The 15,102-nt window shown below is 35.6% G+C and overlaps 1 protein-coding gene and 1 long non-coding RNA gene across 5 annotated transcripts in view; both read right to left on the minus strand.

Moving 5' to 3' along the window:
* LOC141376355 (uncharacterized) overlaps positions 1 to 15,102 on the minus strand; it is a 974,232-nt gene that overhangs the window by 833,986 nt on the left and 125,144 nt on the right. The window lies entirely within an intron of this gene.
* On the minus strand, positions 3,009 to 14,158 carry LOC100332428 (protein mono-ADP-ribosyltransferase PARP14). 2 transcript variants are annotated; one of them, XR_012386273.1, is made up of 18 exons: positions 13,951 to 14,158; positions 13,438 to 13,556; positions 13,143 to 13,173; positions 11,877 to 12,080; positions 11,458 to 11,691; positions 8,936 to 11,370; positions 8,537 to 8,773; positions 8,096 to 8,305; positions 7,371 to 7,479; positions 7,094 to 7,243; positions 6,923 to 6,985; positions 6,639 to 6,821; positions 6,024 to 6,230; positions 5,331 to 5,936; positions 4,701 to 4,843; positions 4,155 to 4,191; positions 3,840 to 4,014; positions 3,009 to 3,750 (listed from the first exon to the last, which is right to left on the minus strand). XR_012386273.1 is itself a non-coding variant. In XM_073914648.1 (17 exons), the coding sequence occupies exons 1-17, from the start codon at positions 14,123 to 14,125 to the stop codon at positions 3,470 to 3,472; spliced, it is 5,562 nt and encodes a 1,853-aa protein (XP_073770749.1). In that variant the 5' UTR covers positions 14,126 to 14,158; the 3' UTR covers positions 3,009 to 3,469. The 2 variants fall into 2 exon arrangements, 1 of the variants encoding a protein (XP_073770749.1); XM_073914648.1 differs by lacking the exon at positions 4,155 to 4,191.

The raw sequence follows: 15,102 nt of genomic DNA on the forward strand, positions 1-15,102 counted from the left end.
GTATGTGGCCAGAGTAATACACAAGGGCGAAAAGGCTGGTCGAGTGCTGTTACTGGTAGAATATCACACGCTATCAGCCAATCAGATCCAAGAACCAGAGTTCTGCTATCTGTTTCAGAGGTCCGTAATATCAGTATAAAACCAGTTTAAATATTACTTTACTTTACAACATGTATGGACAATGCCTTTCTTCAAAAGATAATTGTGCGTGCTTCTGACTGTTGACCTACGTAAAAAAGTGATAAAAGTGAAAGGTCATATTTGCAAATGATGTTGTCAAAACAAACTCTAATAAAATGGGTGCAACAAAAGCTAACACGATTTGACTCAAAAGAGCCATTGGGCTCCTAATGCTTTATGTTGTGCCCAAAAGTAGAAAAAAACAAATACTAGGCACATGGAAGTCAATACTTAAGGACTTAAGGGTGAACTATCTCTTTAATGCTGTGTGTGTGTGTGTGTTCAGCCACTACTATTTCTAGGATTTGAAAGCATTAGGAGCTGAGCCGAAAAGAGTTTGGTGAAAAATTAGAATATGGGATTTGCACTGGATGAATTCATTTAATTTCCATAGTTCTGTGAACTAAATACTTACCTTTTGGGGGATTCACACTGCAGGAACTGGGAACTATTCCATTCAGAATGTCTTATGGGGGACTAAATTAACTACTTCGTCAGAACATGGTCTAAGCTAAAAAAATTAAAAAATTAAAAATAAAAAACTAGCTCACAGCCCCATCTGTTAGTGGAAATAATAATTACATGATCAGGTAACAAATAGGCTACTTGGGTCAATCATAAACATTAGACACATTCTGAATGAGTTGTTTTTTAATAAACAAAAATGTATACATCATCACCACCTAGGTGACAATATGTAAAATTGTAAAAGATTTGCACTTACAGCCCACCAAACTAAAACTAACTTGGCTAATAGTGAGATAAGTCATGCTTTAAAATGGTATAATGTAGATTATTGCTTACTTTCTAAGCTTGTTAACTGTTACTATTAGATAATTTAAGTAAAAACAATGTAGTGTCCTCCTTGAAATTTATTGAAAGAAAATCTAACCAAGCATAAATAGGCTACTTTTGGTGTTCAGCATGCTTTTAAAGATAGGATGACAGTGTTTATCTATGAGCTAAGTCTATTACAAAGAAAAAATGAATATAATATAATATAATATAATATAATATAATATAATATAATATAATATAATATAATATAATATAATATAATATAATCTTAATATTTGTTCATATTCAATTGGTTAGTCAGCTTGGACTGAAAAGTAAAAGTAATTTTACAATCACCAACACAAGTATAAACAAATGTTTGTAGTGTAATTATTTAGTAAGGGTTTCAAAATGAAACTGTTTCCTTGGTCTCAAATTTCACTACACTCAATATAGCCTGTATTTCTCGTATTAACAAATTCATTACTAATTTTGCATCAATAGCCGAAATCAGAACCCAGGAGGTACCCACAATCCATGATATTTTTGTCCATTTATTTATTGTTTTTATTACATTTATTTATTATTTATTTATTTGAAAGTGATTACATTTGTAACCATAATTGGCATCCCAGGTATATTTAAAATAATCACCTCTATAGATTCTAGATCCTTCTTATACTCACAAAATGTGACAAAACGAAACATATATGACATTTTTCAAAGAAGCTTTATTTGCAAACCATACCGTTGTTTAATCAAAAGTTTTGCTACATTTAACTCTAAAGAATTTTAGCCAATATGGTCTTCCATTGCACTTAATATCTACAGTAAAAACAGAAATGTCAGAAATGTAAACCCTTAAAAAAATAATAAATCAGGTCTTTATTCAGTTGGCAGGATGAAAAGAAAATCATTGGTGAAAAATCCCTGGTTAGAAGTTGTTGGTAGTACAGTGCTAAGCATATATAAGTACACCCCTCACAAATCTATCTTTTAAATTCATATTTTTAATAGGAAGCTATACAATATTATATTTGTGCATATACATTAGATTAGTCAGTACTGAAGCCAAATCTGGAGCTTATCTAACAAAATAAGCCAAAAAACTAGTACACCCAAATGTCTGTTATAAAAAAATATTAAATACAAATTTCAAAACGGGGAAAATCAAAAAAAGCAAAAATGTCAAAATTTAGGTTATATTTATTTTTGCAATAAGTTGCATGAATTTAATTGTATTATCTTTCATTTTCTAAATATGTTTGGTGACTAAAATATGATTTTAATAAATATATCTGTTTAATAAATTTGTTTTGTGTTAAATTACCAAAGTACATTGCCAATATTTACTGAGAAATGGATACAAATATTAATTTTCAAAATGAGGTGAATTCAATTATGCTGAGCACTGTATATTTTGGTAGTATTTTTGTGCTAGTCCTTTGCTGGTTAAGGCTTTTTATAAAATATAGATAAATATGACTAAACCTCCCCTATTGGTGGTGACAAAGCTCTTTCATTTATTTACTAATTCACTGAAATTGAGACTTGGCCAGTCCAAATACTGTATGAAGCATCGCTACTCTACATTTAAAAAAGTTTTTTAAATAAGTTATTTACTTTAATATAAGTGAGTAAACCTTTTGTTACTTGCAACTACTAAGTTGACAACTTAAATTTAGTTCTGTTAACCAAGAATGACTAAATTGAATAGTGGTGCTTCTGAGTACATATAAGCACCAGTACAGAATCATAATCGCCTATCTCAGATTATTAAGTTAACTTTTTCTTCAAATTATACAGTATGTAATATCTAATAAAATACCTGCAAGGTTTGCTTCAAAATTTCAGAATTTTGATGTGAGTTGTCTTGTGATGAATGATGGGATTCAATCTCATGGGATTTGCCACTTGCCTGAGACAATATTGGCTATTAAGCTGCCAAGAATGTATGTGTGGTCATTGGAACTTGTCTTTCAGCTGGACCTTTGTTTATACTGCTATCACACTAACAACTGGTATTTAGGAGAACAATACTCTTGCTTGTATGATATTACTTATTTATTCAATATAATATAAAATACAAAAACCCACAGAGGGATTTATTTCAGAACTTTTCAGGGGCATTCTAAGCTAACTGCTTAATGCTTCTTTGAACATAACATTTCTTCTCTCTCTTTCTAAGTATTGTTTTCCATCAGTCACGTAAAAAGCAATGTTATGATATGGACATGTGTTTAACCTTTAAATAAATGAAGTAGACTACCTTCTTTTTTTTCTTGTTAAAGAATGACATAAGTGGTGCTCGTTGAACAATTTGCATGGCTTTTTTTAACAAAGAGAAAATTTTCATATGTGGAGAACTTCATTTGCATGATTCATTTTAATATAAAACATTAAATTATTTCTCTATAGGGCATGGTATATCGGATGGTGTTTTTACAGTAAGAGGAATTGCTATATCTCCACACATTTTGCTCTCGAATGAAAACTTACTTGGTCATAATCATTACTGGAAGGTGATCAGGTATTCAGGGTAAGCCTGTACATCATTGAAGATCACAAACATGGTTGGGTTGCTCATGTTGTCAGTCACACTGTTGTAAAGATCAGCATTACTGGAGCTCTTCGCAGGGGGAACTAGAAGTCCTGAACTCCCCTGAGTGAAGTCACCAACAAGCACCCTGGCCAGGTACATACGTTTATGTCCATTGGCATCAGGTTTAGAGTAGCCTCGAGCTGAATAGCGAGGGTCCACAGCAAAATATGAACCATTGCCATACATGGCTCCTAAAAAATTAACCAGAACGAAGGACTATTTCTTTAAAAGAAAAATACATAGAAATGCAAAAAATGTTTATGTTCAATTTGACCAATACCGTGCATCCCAGCGTAGCTGCGATTGAAGCCATGATGGTTGATCTGATCTGTTTTATTAGAGCCAGTGCCATGGAAGAGATGTCTCTCGTTGTTTTTGTGCTGGTTTTTGTCTTCCAGTTCCTCCTTTTTGATCATGTAGTTTCTCCAAAGTGTACTGTTCTGGACTCTTTCAATCTAAACATTAAAGTAAACATTCAGCTTAATAAAACAATCGTAGTACACAGTGGTGCTCATAGTTTGAGAGCAATTCAAAAGGAATAACTATTCATTAAAGGGACAGTTCACACACAAATTTTAATTCTGTTGTTACTTACCCTTGTGTAATTTCAATCATCTGAGACATTTGTTCATCTTTAGAACACAAATTAAGATATTTCATATTAAGTCTGAGAGCTCCCTCGTCCTTCACAGACAGCAATGGTTATAACTCACGAGACACTCAATGTCCAAAAAATGAATCAAAAATAGTATCAAAACTTTCCACGTGGCTTCAGGGGTTTAACTGTAAACACATGAAGCACCAAGAACAAAACTAAAAAAGGCAACTTCGTTCACTTATGTCTCCTGTAAGTGTATGACGTTTGTGTATTGCGTTTCTGACATTAATGGCAATATGTCATACTGTCATTAGTACATGTGAGCCCTGATGACTTGAGATTGGAGAGAAGATATTGTCATATTTACGGATTTTCTTTCTCACAAAAGGTTATTTTTGAAGCTTCATAGGCTTTTGAAGTCACATGGAATAAGCTGTCAATGTGTTTGGTTCTATTTCTGGACTTTGAATGTCTCTGGACCATAGCTGGGTGAGTAATTAGGGTGAAATAATTCTTTACTTTTCATTCTTAGTCTAGCCTTACTTTAATGATGTTAGATAGTCCAGTGCGTGTGAACTCCTTCTCCACATCTGCATATTCCTTAGAGTCTGTTTTAAGTTTCACAACAACAACTGGCTTTCCTGTCATGTCTTCCCAGTGTGAAGGTAAAGAGCTCCGAGCTGCATCTGTGGATATAACCATATAAGGACTAATTCAAACTTAAGTAACGTTTGAAGACCTTCTACTCTTTTTTTATTATTATTATAATAGTAATAATAGGGGGAGCATGGTGGCTCAATGGTCGTCACTGTCGCCTCACAGAAAGAAGTTTGCTGGTTGAAGTCCTGGCTTAACCCGTTGGAATTTCTGTGTGGAGTTTGCATGTTCTACCAGTGTTGGCGTGGGTTTCCTCCAGGGGCTCCGGTTTCCCCCAGTCCAAAAACATGTGCTATAGAAGAACTGAATGAACTGAATTTCCTTTAGTGTATAAGTGTGTGAATGGGAGAGTGTATGGGTGTTTCCCAGTACTGGGTTGCAGCTGGAAGGACATCAGCTGCATAAAACATATGCTTGAATAGTTGGTGGTTCATTCCGCTGTGGTGACCCCTGATGAATAAGGGACTAAACCATAGAAAAGTGAATGAATGAATGAATGAATAATAATAATCTCACCTTCCAGATCTATTCTGTTCAATTCAATCCGGATACTCCCTCTTCTGGCCTCTTTGCGAACTAAATCAGCTTCATATTCATCATTAATAATCTTGATTCTGACTAAAGCCTGCTGGTTCTGATAGGCCTTTTCCAAGTCATAATTTGTCAACATATCAAAATTTCTGAGGCTTTGTCCATGCTCCTGATACTGCCACTTAACCACACTGCTAACTATAAATGCTTCACGTTTTCTGTTTTCATTTCTTTCCACCTTGCGGATCATGTCCCGAACCCGACTCTCTGCAGTGTGAACGTCTCTTGTCAGACCCTCCAATGTAACGACAGAGTCTTGGCCTTTCTTCTCTAGTTTGACACTGACTGTGAGCTCCTTCTGCATGGTGTTCAGCATTTCTACATCCTCCCTGGTGAAATGAGCAATGGCTGGATCATGGATTGGGATGGTCAAATGCTCCCGAATTATCAAATTGTTGATCATTTCCTTGGCTTCACTCAGGTCCTGTGGTGTCTCTCCACACAGCTGAAACACAGCCGGCTCAATATCTTCACCCACCATCACAAACTCTTCGCTTGTCTGAGATTCTGAACTTCCCCATGAAAAAAATCCTATATGTTTGATAGAGAAACAGAGGGATTTATTATGTTTTATTTTTGTTTAAACTTATTCACACAAAAATTGAATTCTTTACTAACCTTTAAGTTTGTTAAACAGACCTCTATCCTCTTCTACTCTCTCACCAGATCTTCTGACCATGCTTTGGTGGAAATGTGACAGCATGTTCGCCTGGAATATAAGGAACTTCACAACTTTTACATGCACCGGTTTCTTCTTCTTCACAAAGTCAACAACTGCATCCACCATTGCGTCTGCAACATCAGCTGGATTTGCACCACCCTGACCTAAAGTATTAGATATTTACAGATTCAGACAAATCCCAAAAAAAAGCTTCAAATTACTAGTCCTGCTGCTAAATAGTTTTAAAACAATAGGGCTCATTCAAACAGAACATGTCTTTGCATCTGCACAAGATATAGTGCTCAGGCCATTGAGCACCTGTAAAACGAAACTTCCATTGCTTTTCGGTCTCAGTGTTCTTCTTTGTCTATTGATTTGACAGCAATATCGAGCAGCGACATTTCATGTAAAAGTTGAAGATCTTTTAACTTTAAATGGTGTCTAAAATACGTGGCATTCATGTCAAAAGAAATGAGACCCGAGTGAAACAGTTGTGCAGTCCATCAAGTTGCATTGAAACTGAAAAACGTTTTCTGTGTAAATGAGCCCCAAGACCTCACAAACCATGTTACCTGTGCCAAGAGCAGGGAAGGCAATGGAGGTAAACTGCTGTGATTCACATATCTTCAAAACTGACAAAACAACATCCTTAATATCAGATGGATTATTGCGTCCTATAATATGAATGATGTTGCCACATGGAAGTTGTCCAGCTGAGGTCAAAATTTCCGTTTGCTGTGAGTAGGATGATGCCACTATTAAGAAAAACATGTTTACCAATAAGATTTAAAGTTTATTTTTAGATTTTTCTTGAAGCATCAAAAAGATAAAGTAGGAAATTTAAAAGAATACAAACCAATCTGTGAACATTCTTGTTCCACTTGTACTCCAGCCGCATCTAAAATGGCCTTGGATACTCCTGGGTTACAAACGGAAAGTTAATGATTACACTACATTTCCCTGTGAATGACCATTTGATCTTAAATGTATAACAGCATGTGTGAATGTAAGTGTGATGTTGATTAACCTGCTTTAAGAGCAAATGTCTTATCTGAGGAGTTGACAATGGCAGCTGTGCTTTCTTTGGTTATGTCTCCTGATGAAACCTCCAGAGTCACCTGACCCAGCTGCATAATGTGAACCCCAAGAGAAGGAGAGGAGACTTGGCCAACAATTCCTGAATACAAACAGATACAAATTATAAAAGATCTGAAACCTACATTTGACTATATATTTTTATAAATTCTATATTAAAATTTACTCTGAATGTGTTTTATGAACACCAGATAAATAAAAAACGTTACCAGAGGCTTGAGCTGGTTTGCTAAAAATATTTATTTTAGGCATGACATGTCGATGAGCTCCCTTTGTAATTGGACTCTGATTCCCATGTCTGAAGATGCTGGTAAAGCACTAAAGGATAATACACAAAAATATGATCATTAAATCAAATATATTTAAACAATAGTTTAGGAAAAGCTATATACAAGCACTATAAACTGGTCAAACAACAATAATAATAATAATCGGATATCAGATATTATTTTAGATTTTTTTCTAGTGGGTACAGGACACTATACAGCAGTCAACATTTCAAGCAGTTCTAACCCTTCCATCAAAGTTTTTCTAAAGCTATTCGAAAACACCCATTCTGCTCTTTTTTTTTTTTGACCCATTTTTGATCCCAAATAATATAAACAATGACAGATCATAAAAAAAACTTAATTTTAAACATATTAAAATGTAGGTTTGGACGAATCTGGTTGACATCAGCCTGTGGGACAGCAGGTTGTCACTGAGATGACCCGATGTGCAAATATTGGCATACTAAAAGTTTTAAAGAATTCTTTGGTTGATTGAACCAGAAAATTATCAAAATGAATTTGTTCTGACACAGTTTAACTTGATATATTTTAATATCATTTTCTAAACTACAGCAATAAACTGTGATAATGTGAGGAAAGTTCAAGGTGTCTGGATAATTATTGGTTCAACTGTATATGTATATGAACTTTTTTCCTACACTCACCTGAATACTCTCCTTGTCAGAAGGGTGCACTACCACAGTGACTTTTCGAAGGTTTGTAGTGTTAAATTGCTGGATTTCTGTCAACATGATTTTGGCCACTAGATCTTTAGGAAAGCCAAGATTTCCAGTGCCGATAGCTGGGAAAACTACTGAAGTCATACCTCGGGTTTCTGCTTCTCCCAGACAATCTTTAATGATCTGAACGAGGACCTTCAAAAATATAATTTTTTTGCAATTAATATTAGTATGTTTAAAAAATGTATTAAAATAAATGAACAAATTACCATCCAAATGAAATGTAACAATTTAAAGTTCACAATTACTACATTGCTATGTATTTCTACAAAGTTCATTTGAATCAACTTGAATCAATTAATTTTGATTTTTTGAGAACCAAAGATATGAATGAAGGAAATATGAATGTGGTAAAATAGGCCTCACATTATCTGGTGAGTTTTGTCCACCATGCCAAAATGGACAAACAACATGAAAGACTTTGGAGCATTTCAGTTTATAACCAGCTGTGATGACCAAATCCCCATAACTCAGACCACTAGAGGGAGCAGCTCTGCTGATTTCAGACTGGAGCTGATGACCGGCAGACTGAAGGAGTGCTTTAGAGACCGCACCTTTACTGAGATCCACGTCATCTGATATAGTGTTGACGATGACATCAGCCTGCAGGAGGAAAAATAGAGAAACTTCTAGAGGGAGCAGAACCTTATACTTTTTAACTAATTTTATGCTGTGTTGCTTCTAATGTACATTTGATGAGATTTAAAGAGCTGTCTTTATGTTTTCAGAAATAACTTACATGTGCATGTTACATGTTTAACTTACGCTTGCATCCTGGATGTTCCCTTTGCTCAGAATGATTTTTAGTCCATCTTGTGTAGTTTTTGACTCAAGAAAGGTCAACTCTTCAGAATTATCGGATCTACCACCAGACCATGAGTGTGCTTGTTCTTCAAAGTCTCTATTGCCACGTTGTGTAGGACTTTCAAATTGTTGATTTCTTTTGGTACTGTTTTCATGACCATGACCACAAACACGACCACGACCACCTCCACGATGTCCATGCTCATAGTTACTATACTCATGAGGTTTGCTTTGATGAGGGAAAGCCATTTTGGGGTTATAAACAGCAAACTCATTTCTGACAGCTTGAGCCATGGCATTCACATTCTTGCTATTGTTGTCCACCAATTGAATCTCAGTCAGTGTGGAACTGGAGCCACTGTGGTTGTGATTTTCAATGTATTGACGCACCTCTTTGGCGATTGATTCAGTGCAAAGATCAAGAGGACAACCAAATATCCCTGAGCTGATCACTGGAATTGCAATAGAGGAGCATTTTTTGCTTGATGCCTGGTTCAAACTCTCCCTCACAGCACGTCTCAGGCATTGTTGCACACCTGTCCGTTGGTTTAAAGCACTGAATCGGGGTCCAACAGCGTGCACCACATATTTACATGGAAGACGGCCAGCGTCAGTAATGATGGCATCTCCAGGAGTCAGAGGTCCATTTACCTTTATGTGTAGGTCACAGTATTCCTGCAGACATCGTCCTGCAGCTTGGAGAAGTGCGTAAGCTACACCACCTGTATGCTTCAGATCTTCATTAGCAGCATTGACCACAGCATCAACACTCAGAGTGCAAATGTCTGCCTTCCTGACACTTACTGTTACTCCACCAGGCATTCGAACCTCACAAGAGGCCTGGCCAAAATCTCCAAAATGACCTTCTTTCGATCCATCCTCATCCTCTTCCAGCATATGATCTTCTTGAAGCACCACCACAACTCTTTTGTCCTTCAGCAGCACTAAGAGCATCATTTTGCCCTGCTCCTTGAAGTACTTCTTTGCTCCTGCCTTTTTAATTGTCAGTGTATCTGTGAGGAGAGATTCTGCTAACCCTTTGAAGAAAGTCACAGCTGGCTGAACAAATATGCGCTGTCCAGACAGTTTGATCCGGGGTCTTTTTGGATCAAAACTCACTTTAATCTCACCAGACTTCATAAAACGCTGCCAGTCTTGTGATTTTCTGTCTTCTATGAATTCAACTGCTGCATGCGATTTAACACGAACCATTTCTTCAATTCGAGTGTGTTTCTCAATGAAAAGTTCTAAGCTCTCACTGACCTCCATCACTGGTTCTCTGAATCCAGTCACCATCACTTTGTCTCTCTGTGGAACGTTTATAGACACAGTTCTCTTTTTGGAGGTGTTGAACAATTCTAGTAGTTGTTTTTTGAGATCCTGCCACTCTGGCATTTGAAGAACACTCTGATCTTCTACAAAGAGGGCTTTGGATGTAAGTACTGTATTCAGCCTCTTCTCTGCTTCAGCATGTGCTTGTTCTGTGCTCCCAATCACAACAACATCTCCATTTTCAATTGTGTAGACAGCAGATATTCTATGAGATAAAAACAAATCTGTGGACATTTCATCACAATCAACTGATTTCAGGAAATCCAGGACTGGGTGGCTGATGTTCAATGGTTTCATTTTCATACTTAATTTCTTTTCAAGGAACCAATTCTTGAACAAGAGAATTTCTGTCTGAAGACCTGACAAAACTAAAGTGCTTAGTTTTTGATTGTACTCAATGCGCAATTGTGGAGAAACCGCTCTCGCACTTTTCAGGCCATCTTGTTCAAGCAAAAAGTACATGGCAGGGGACATCTCTATGTTCTCGGTCACACTGTTCTTCTCTCTCTCCATTTGATTTGTTGCTCTCTCCAAGATTTTCTCCATGATGGGTTTCAGACCAATTATCTCATGGCTCATTCCTGCCAGAGTCAGAACCCCATTTGAGACATCCATATCTGTGTAAACCTGATCTTTCACCACTGTTTTAACATCAGTCTCCACTTTAGACCACAAGGCATGTGACACCGGCCACTCAGATGTTGTGTAGTCTGAGATAATTTTCTTGAAGGCATCTAAAGCATTCTTACTCCAGCCATCAATGTGTCTTCTGCTGACTCCTTTCTGTTTCAGTAATGCTGGATCAGGACTGAGCAAAACATCAGGTTTATCCATGTGTATTAGGCAGAAGTGTGAACTCATTTTATCTTCAATAGAGGAAACCTGCCCTTTCTTGAGGAGGAACTCCCTGATGGCAGGATGTACACGGACTGTAATGGGTTCAGGAATCTTAAAATGTGGCCTGTTGCCACCATACAAGACTGTATCCAGTGATTTAAAGTAAGGATATATCTTGACTGGAACATCAAAGATGTTATTCTCCTGCTTCAAAACTCTCTCTTTGGCTGTCAAGAATGAAAGTTGCCGTCAAAAGAGAATCAGTGTTTTGTTCATGAAAATATGGTAAATTGCACAAATGTGTATGTATTTACCTTCTTCCTCCTTAAATGTAATTATGGCTGCTTGTTCTGATGGAATTGTGATAACCTCATCTACTGGACCACCCAATTTCTCAAAATACAGTTCCAGAAGTATTTTGTTGTTGTTGACCTCAGCTGGAAGATTCTCCACCCGCACACATGTACTTCTCTCCAGTGCACGGGCCTTTAGATTGTTCTTCTTGAACTTTTTATGTGTCTCGCTCTCTTCAAGGAACTTTTCTGCAGCTGTAAAAAATTATTTTAGTTATTATTTTACAGAATGGGCCAGACACATTTAATTACATTTACAATCTCCTCCTTCTTTTAGAAAAACACCATTAGAGATCTCTAAAACATGAAAAAATAAAACACAAGTATGTGCAATATGAGTACATTATGATGAAAAATACATCTACAGTATATGTACTTACCACTGGGATTTTTAAAGGTCACGACTGCTTTGCTTAGTTCTGGTATAAATTCGACAGTAAAGTCATTCTTAGTTAGAGTGGTTATGTTCTCCACAAAAAGAGTCAATACATCTTCATTAAAATCATCTGGAAGGTTCTCAAGGACTACAGCACTTGATTCTTCTGTCTTCTTCTCATCCAACTCAGTCTGAAGGGAAGTTTGAGCTTCAAGCAAAATACACATTTATTATTAAATGCCAGAGCAGCAGTGTGAATTATTTTTTTAAGCAAATTAAATAAAATGTTGTATCATTTGCACTGCTTAATATCATTACCACTGAAATTGTATGTGCTGTAGAAGTACTTCCACACTAACTGGACATTCTATAACGCTTAATGTGAAAACAGCTTAACATGGCTTAATGTACCTAAACATAGACCAGAGAACCCTAAATTTCTGTCAAATTGTACTTGTAATTAACCCCAACTACTGTAAAAAGAATGAGTCCCAATTCCATAGATAAAGTAAAAAAACAGCACATTAAGCATTTTCTCCCCCATTAAAGTCTATTATAAGGAAAAAGCTTAATGTGGCCTAAAGTACCTTAACAGCAAATGGGGAAAATCTAATTCTATCGAATTTTACTCATGACAAATACTTTGTGATGTCAAAAGAATGAGCTCTAAATTTAGTGAGTTTAAATGGTCACGTTTTAAGTCCATTATAAGGAAACAGCTTAACCTTCATTAACGTACCTTAACACTGACCAGGGAAACCCAAATTTCTGTCCAACTTTACTTGTGATTAAAACTTAACTATTGTCAAAAAACAAGCCCTAATTCCATAAATAAAGTAAACAATATCACGTCAAGCTTTTTCTACTGATTGAAGTCTATAATAAGGAAACGATTAACATAACTTTACAACAACCGAGGGAACCAAATAATAAAAAGGCTGTTCATAAAATCAAAGTTAGGGTTAATCACAAGTAAAATTTGTTAGAAATTTGATTTTCCCCGCTTGTTGTTAGGGTACATTAAGCCACATTAAGCCTTTTCCTTATAATAGACTTCAATGCAGGAGAAAACACTTAATGTGCTGTTTTAAACTTTGACAGAAATTTGGGGATCTCTGGTTGATGTTTAGGTACATTAAACCACATTAAGTTTTTTTCATGATAAGCGTTTTACAGTAGAATGTCCCACATTAGCAATAAAACAACCTGACCAATAAAAAATGGCATGAATGCAAACAGTCAGAGATCAAATTCCAGATAATTGACTTACTTGGGTCCTGATATCCACAGGCCTGGTCAGTCTAAAACCACACAAAATTAAAACATTTACATGTATGCCAATTAAAGATATGCTACTAAACAAATACATAACATTTTGAATAATACAGAAAAATGCTAACCAACTTCCTCAAAATGCATCTACACATCAACAACCTAAGTTAATAATTTAATAATAAACAGTTTTACATAGTCACACACAAAATTTGATAAAGCTACTTTGACTTTACAAGCATTGTGGTTTACAATGGCTTATTTTAAATATGGCTTATATTAAGTCTACTCACACTTAGCACAGTACTGTCTGCTTGTTCCTGTCCATCGCTGGGTTTGTAAACATTCAACTTAATTTGCAGAGTTTCGATCGTAATAACATGCGCTTCTTGTGAAAGTACTGCATCTCGGACTTAAACACAAACAACATATATCAACTTAGTGAGATGCACCACTACACTTCAAAGCATAACATAAAACAGGACTGTTTTGCATGTTTCACGTTACGTAATATTCATCAGGTGATTAACTAGAGGCCTGTATGTTTTTAGAGTTAGTCCCAATTACAGACTCGAATATACAATCATTGATAGTCAGGGATTGTTTTAGAGTCTGTATGTTAGGTTTAGCCTGCATTGTTTGTATAATTAGTTTATTCAAATGCCTAACAACATTTTAACTACAGATTTTCTAAATGTGCTACAAGTATTTGTACATGAAAGTACATTATGTTTATCGAGAGATTCATTACATTATGACTAGTCTACTCAACGACACAAAACTTAGCCCATTATACTAATACTTACTGTCAGATGATTTGAACAGAATCGTGGCAGCGTTGCTCTTGTCGTTAAATTTCACGACGCAGTCTCCTCCCTGAGATTTCTTCTTACTCTGAAAGTGAATCTGAAGTTTATTTTTTACAATTTTAGCATGTTCAGGTCCCCAGTCCCCCTCTACAACGATGGGATATTCTTCCATCGTCCTTCTTGTTGAGGAAATAACTTGCGAGTCACTGTAAGCGCACGCCCTCTTGCTTTTTTCACTTTCGATTCTGCGTCAGTTTCGAGTGAAACCAAGACTGGCTGTTTTGTGTGCACCTTAGCAATAAACAAATAAATTGATTCTGCCTCCAAAATAACTTCGGAAACTCGTTTATTCGAACGGGATATTCAGTGTTTTAACACATCAGGCTTTATTGTTAGATAGTTTCCCTAACAAAACAAAATACTTATTTCAAAAAAAGGGGAAAAAAAGAAAACAATGTAAATATAAAATGATTATTTTACTTACATAGTTTAAAAATTAAATGTTTGTTTTAGATTCACAATATTAAACAAACGAAAGTACACTAAAATGTCATTAGCATTCAAGTTATGGCTGCATTACAGCTTCTTGACCAGCAGGTGTAGACAGAGGCCGATGTTTAGAACGCTAGAAAACAATGAATTATTCTGTCAATAAGTTTTAATTTTAATTAAACAATACCTTAAAAGTACTATTTAAATTTTTTTTTTTTAAATAGGCTTATAAAATCTGAAAATCCGGTTTGTGGAAATAATCATTACTAGGAGGTGTATGAGGCCGTGTTTGCTGCAAAAGACAGCTCGAGGTGTACCGGTACCTGTACGTAGTTGGCATGTTCATTTTGTATAATTGTTCATTTTGTAAGCAACACAAGTCCCTAGTTCACTTATTTTGGCAATGCAGTTATTCTAATTTGCTTTGGAAAGATTTTTCTCTGTTTGTAATTGAGAAAGTAGACAGACTTTTCCTTACTATGGGAAAATGTTTTGTTTGGTTTTGTTAATTTTAAAACAGAAGCTATGAACAAAGAAAATATATTTTTATTAATCTTCTTATTATATTAACAAAATTGTATATACATAAATGTTTTTATATTTTGCTTACTGAAATGCAGTATTACTTTGAATAATTAGTTTCAAACTCTTTTACAA

This window comes from Danio rerio, chromosome 10 (genome assembly GCF_049306965.1).
Source record: "Danio rerio strain Tuebingen ecotype United States chromosome 10, GRCz12tu, whole genome shotgun sequence".
Lineage (NCBI taxonomy): Eukaryota > Metazoa > Chordata > Actinopteri > Cypriniformes > Danionidae > Danio > Danio rerio.

Coding starts and splice junctions, on each gene's coding strand:
- LOC100332428 (XM_073914648.1), bottom strand. CDS start 14,125: ATGGAAGAATATCCCATCGTTGTAGAGGGGGACTGGGGACCTGAACAT. Junction 11,371..11,457: donor TACATTTAAGGAGGAAGAAG/GTAAATACATAC, acceptor CATTCTTGACAG/CCAAAGAGAGAGTTTTGAAG. Junction 7,244..7,370: donor CAAACCAGCTCAAGCCTCTG/GTAACGTTTTTT, acceptor GTTTGTATTCAG/GAATTGTTGGCCAAGTCTCC.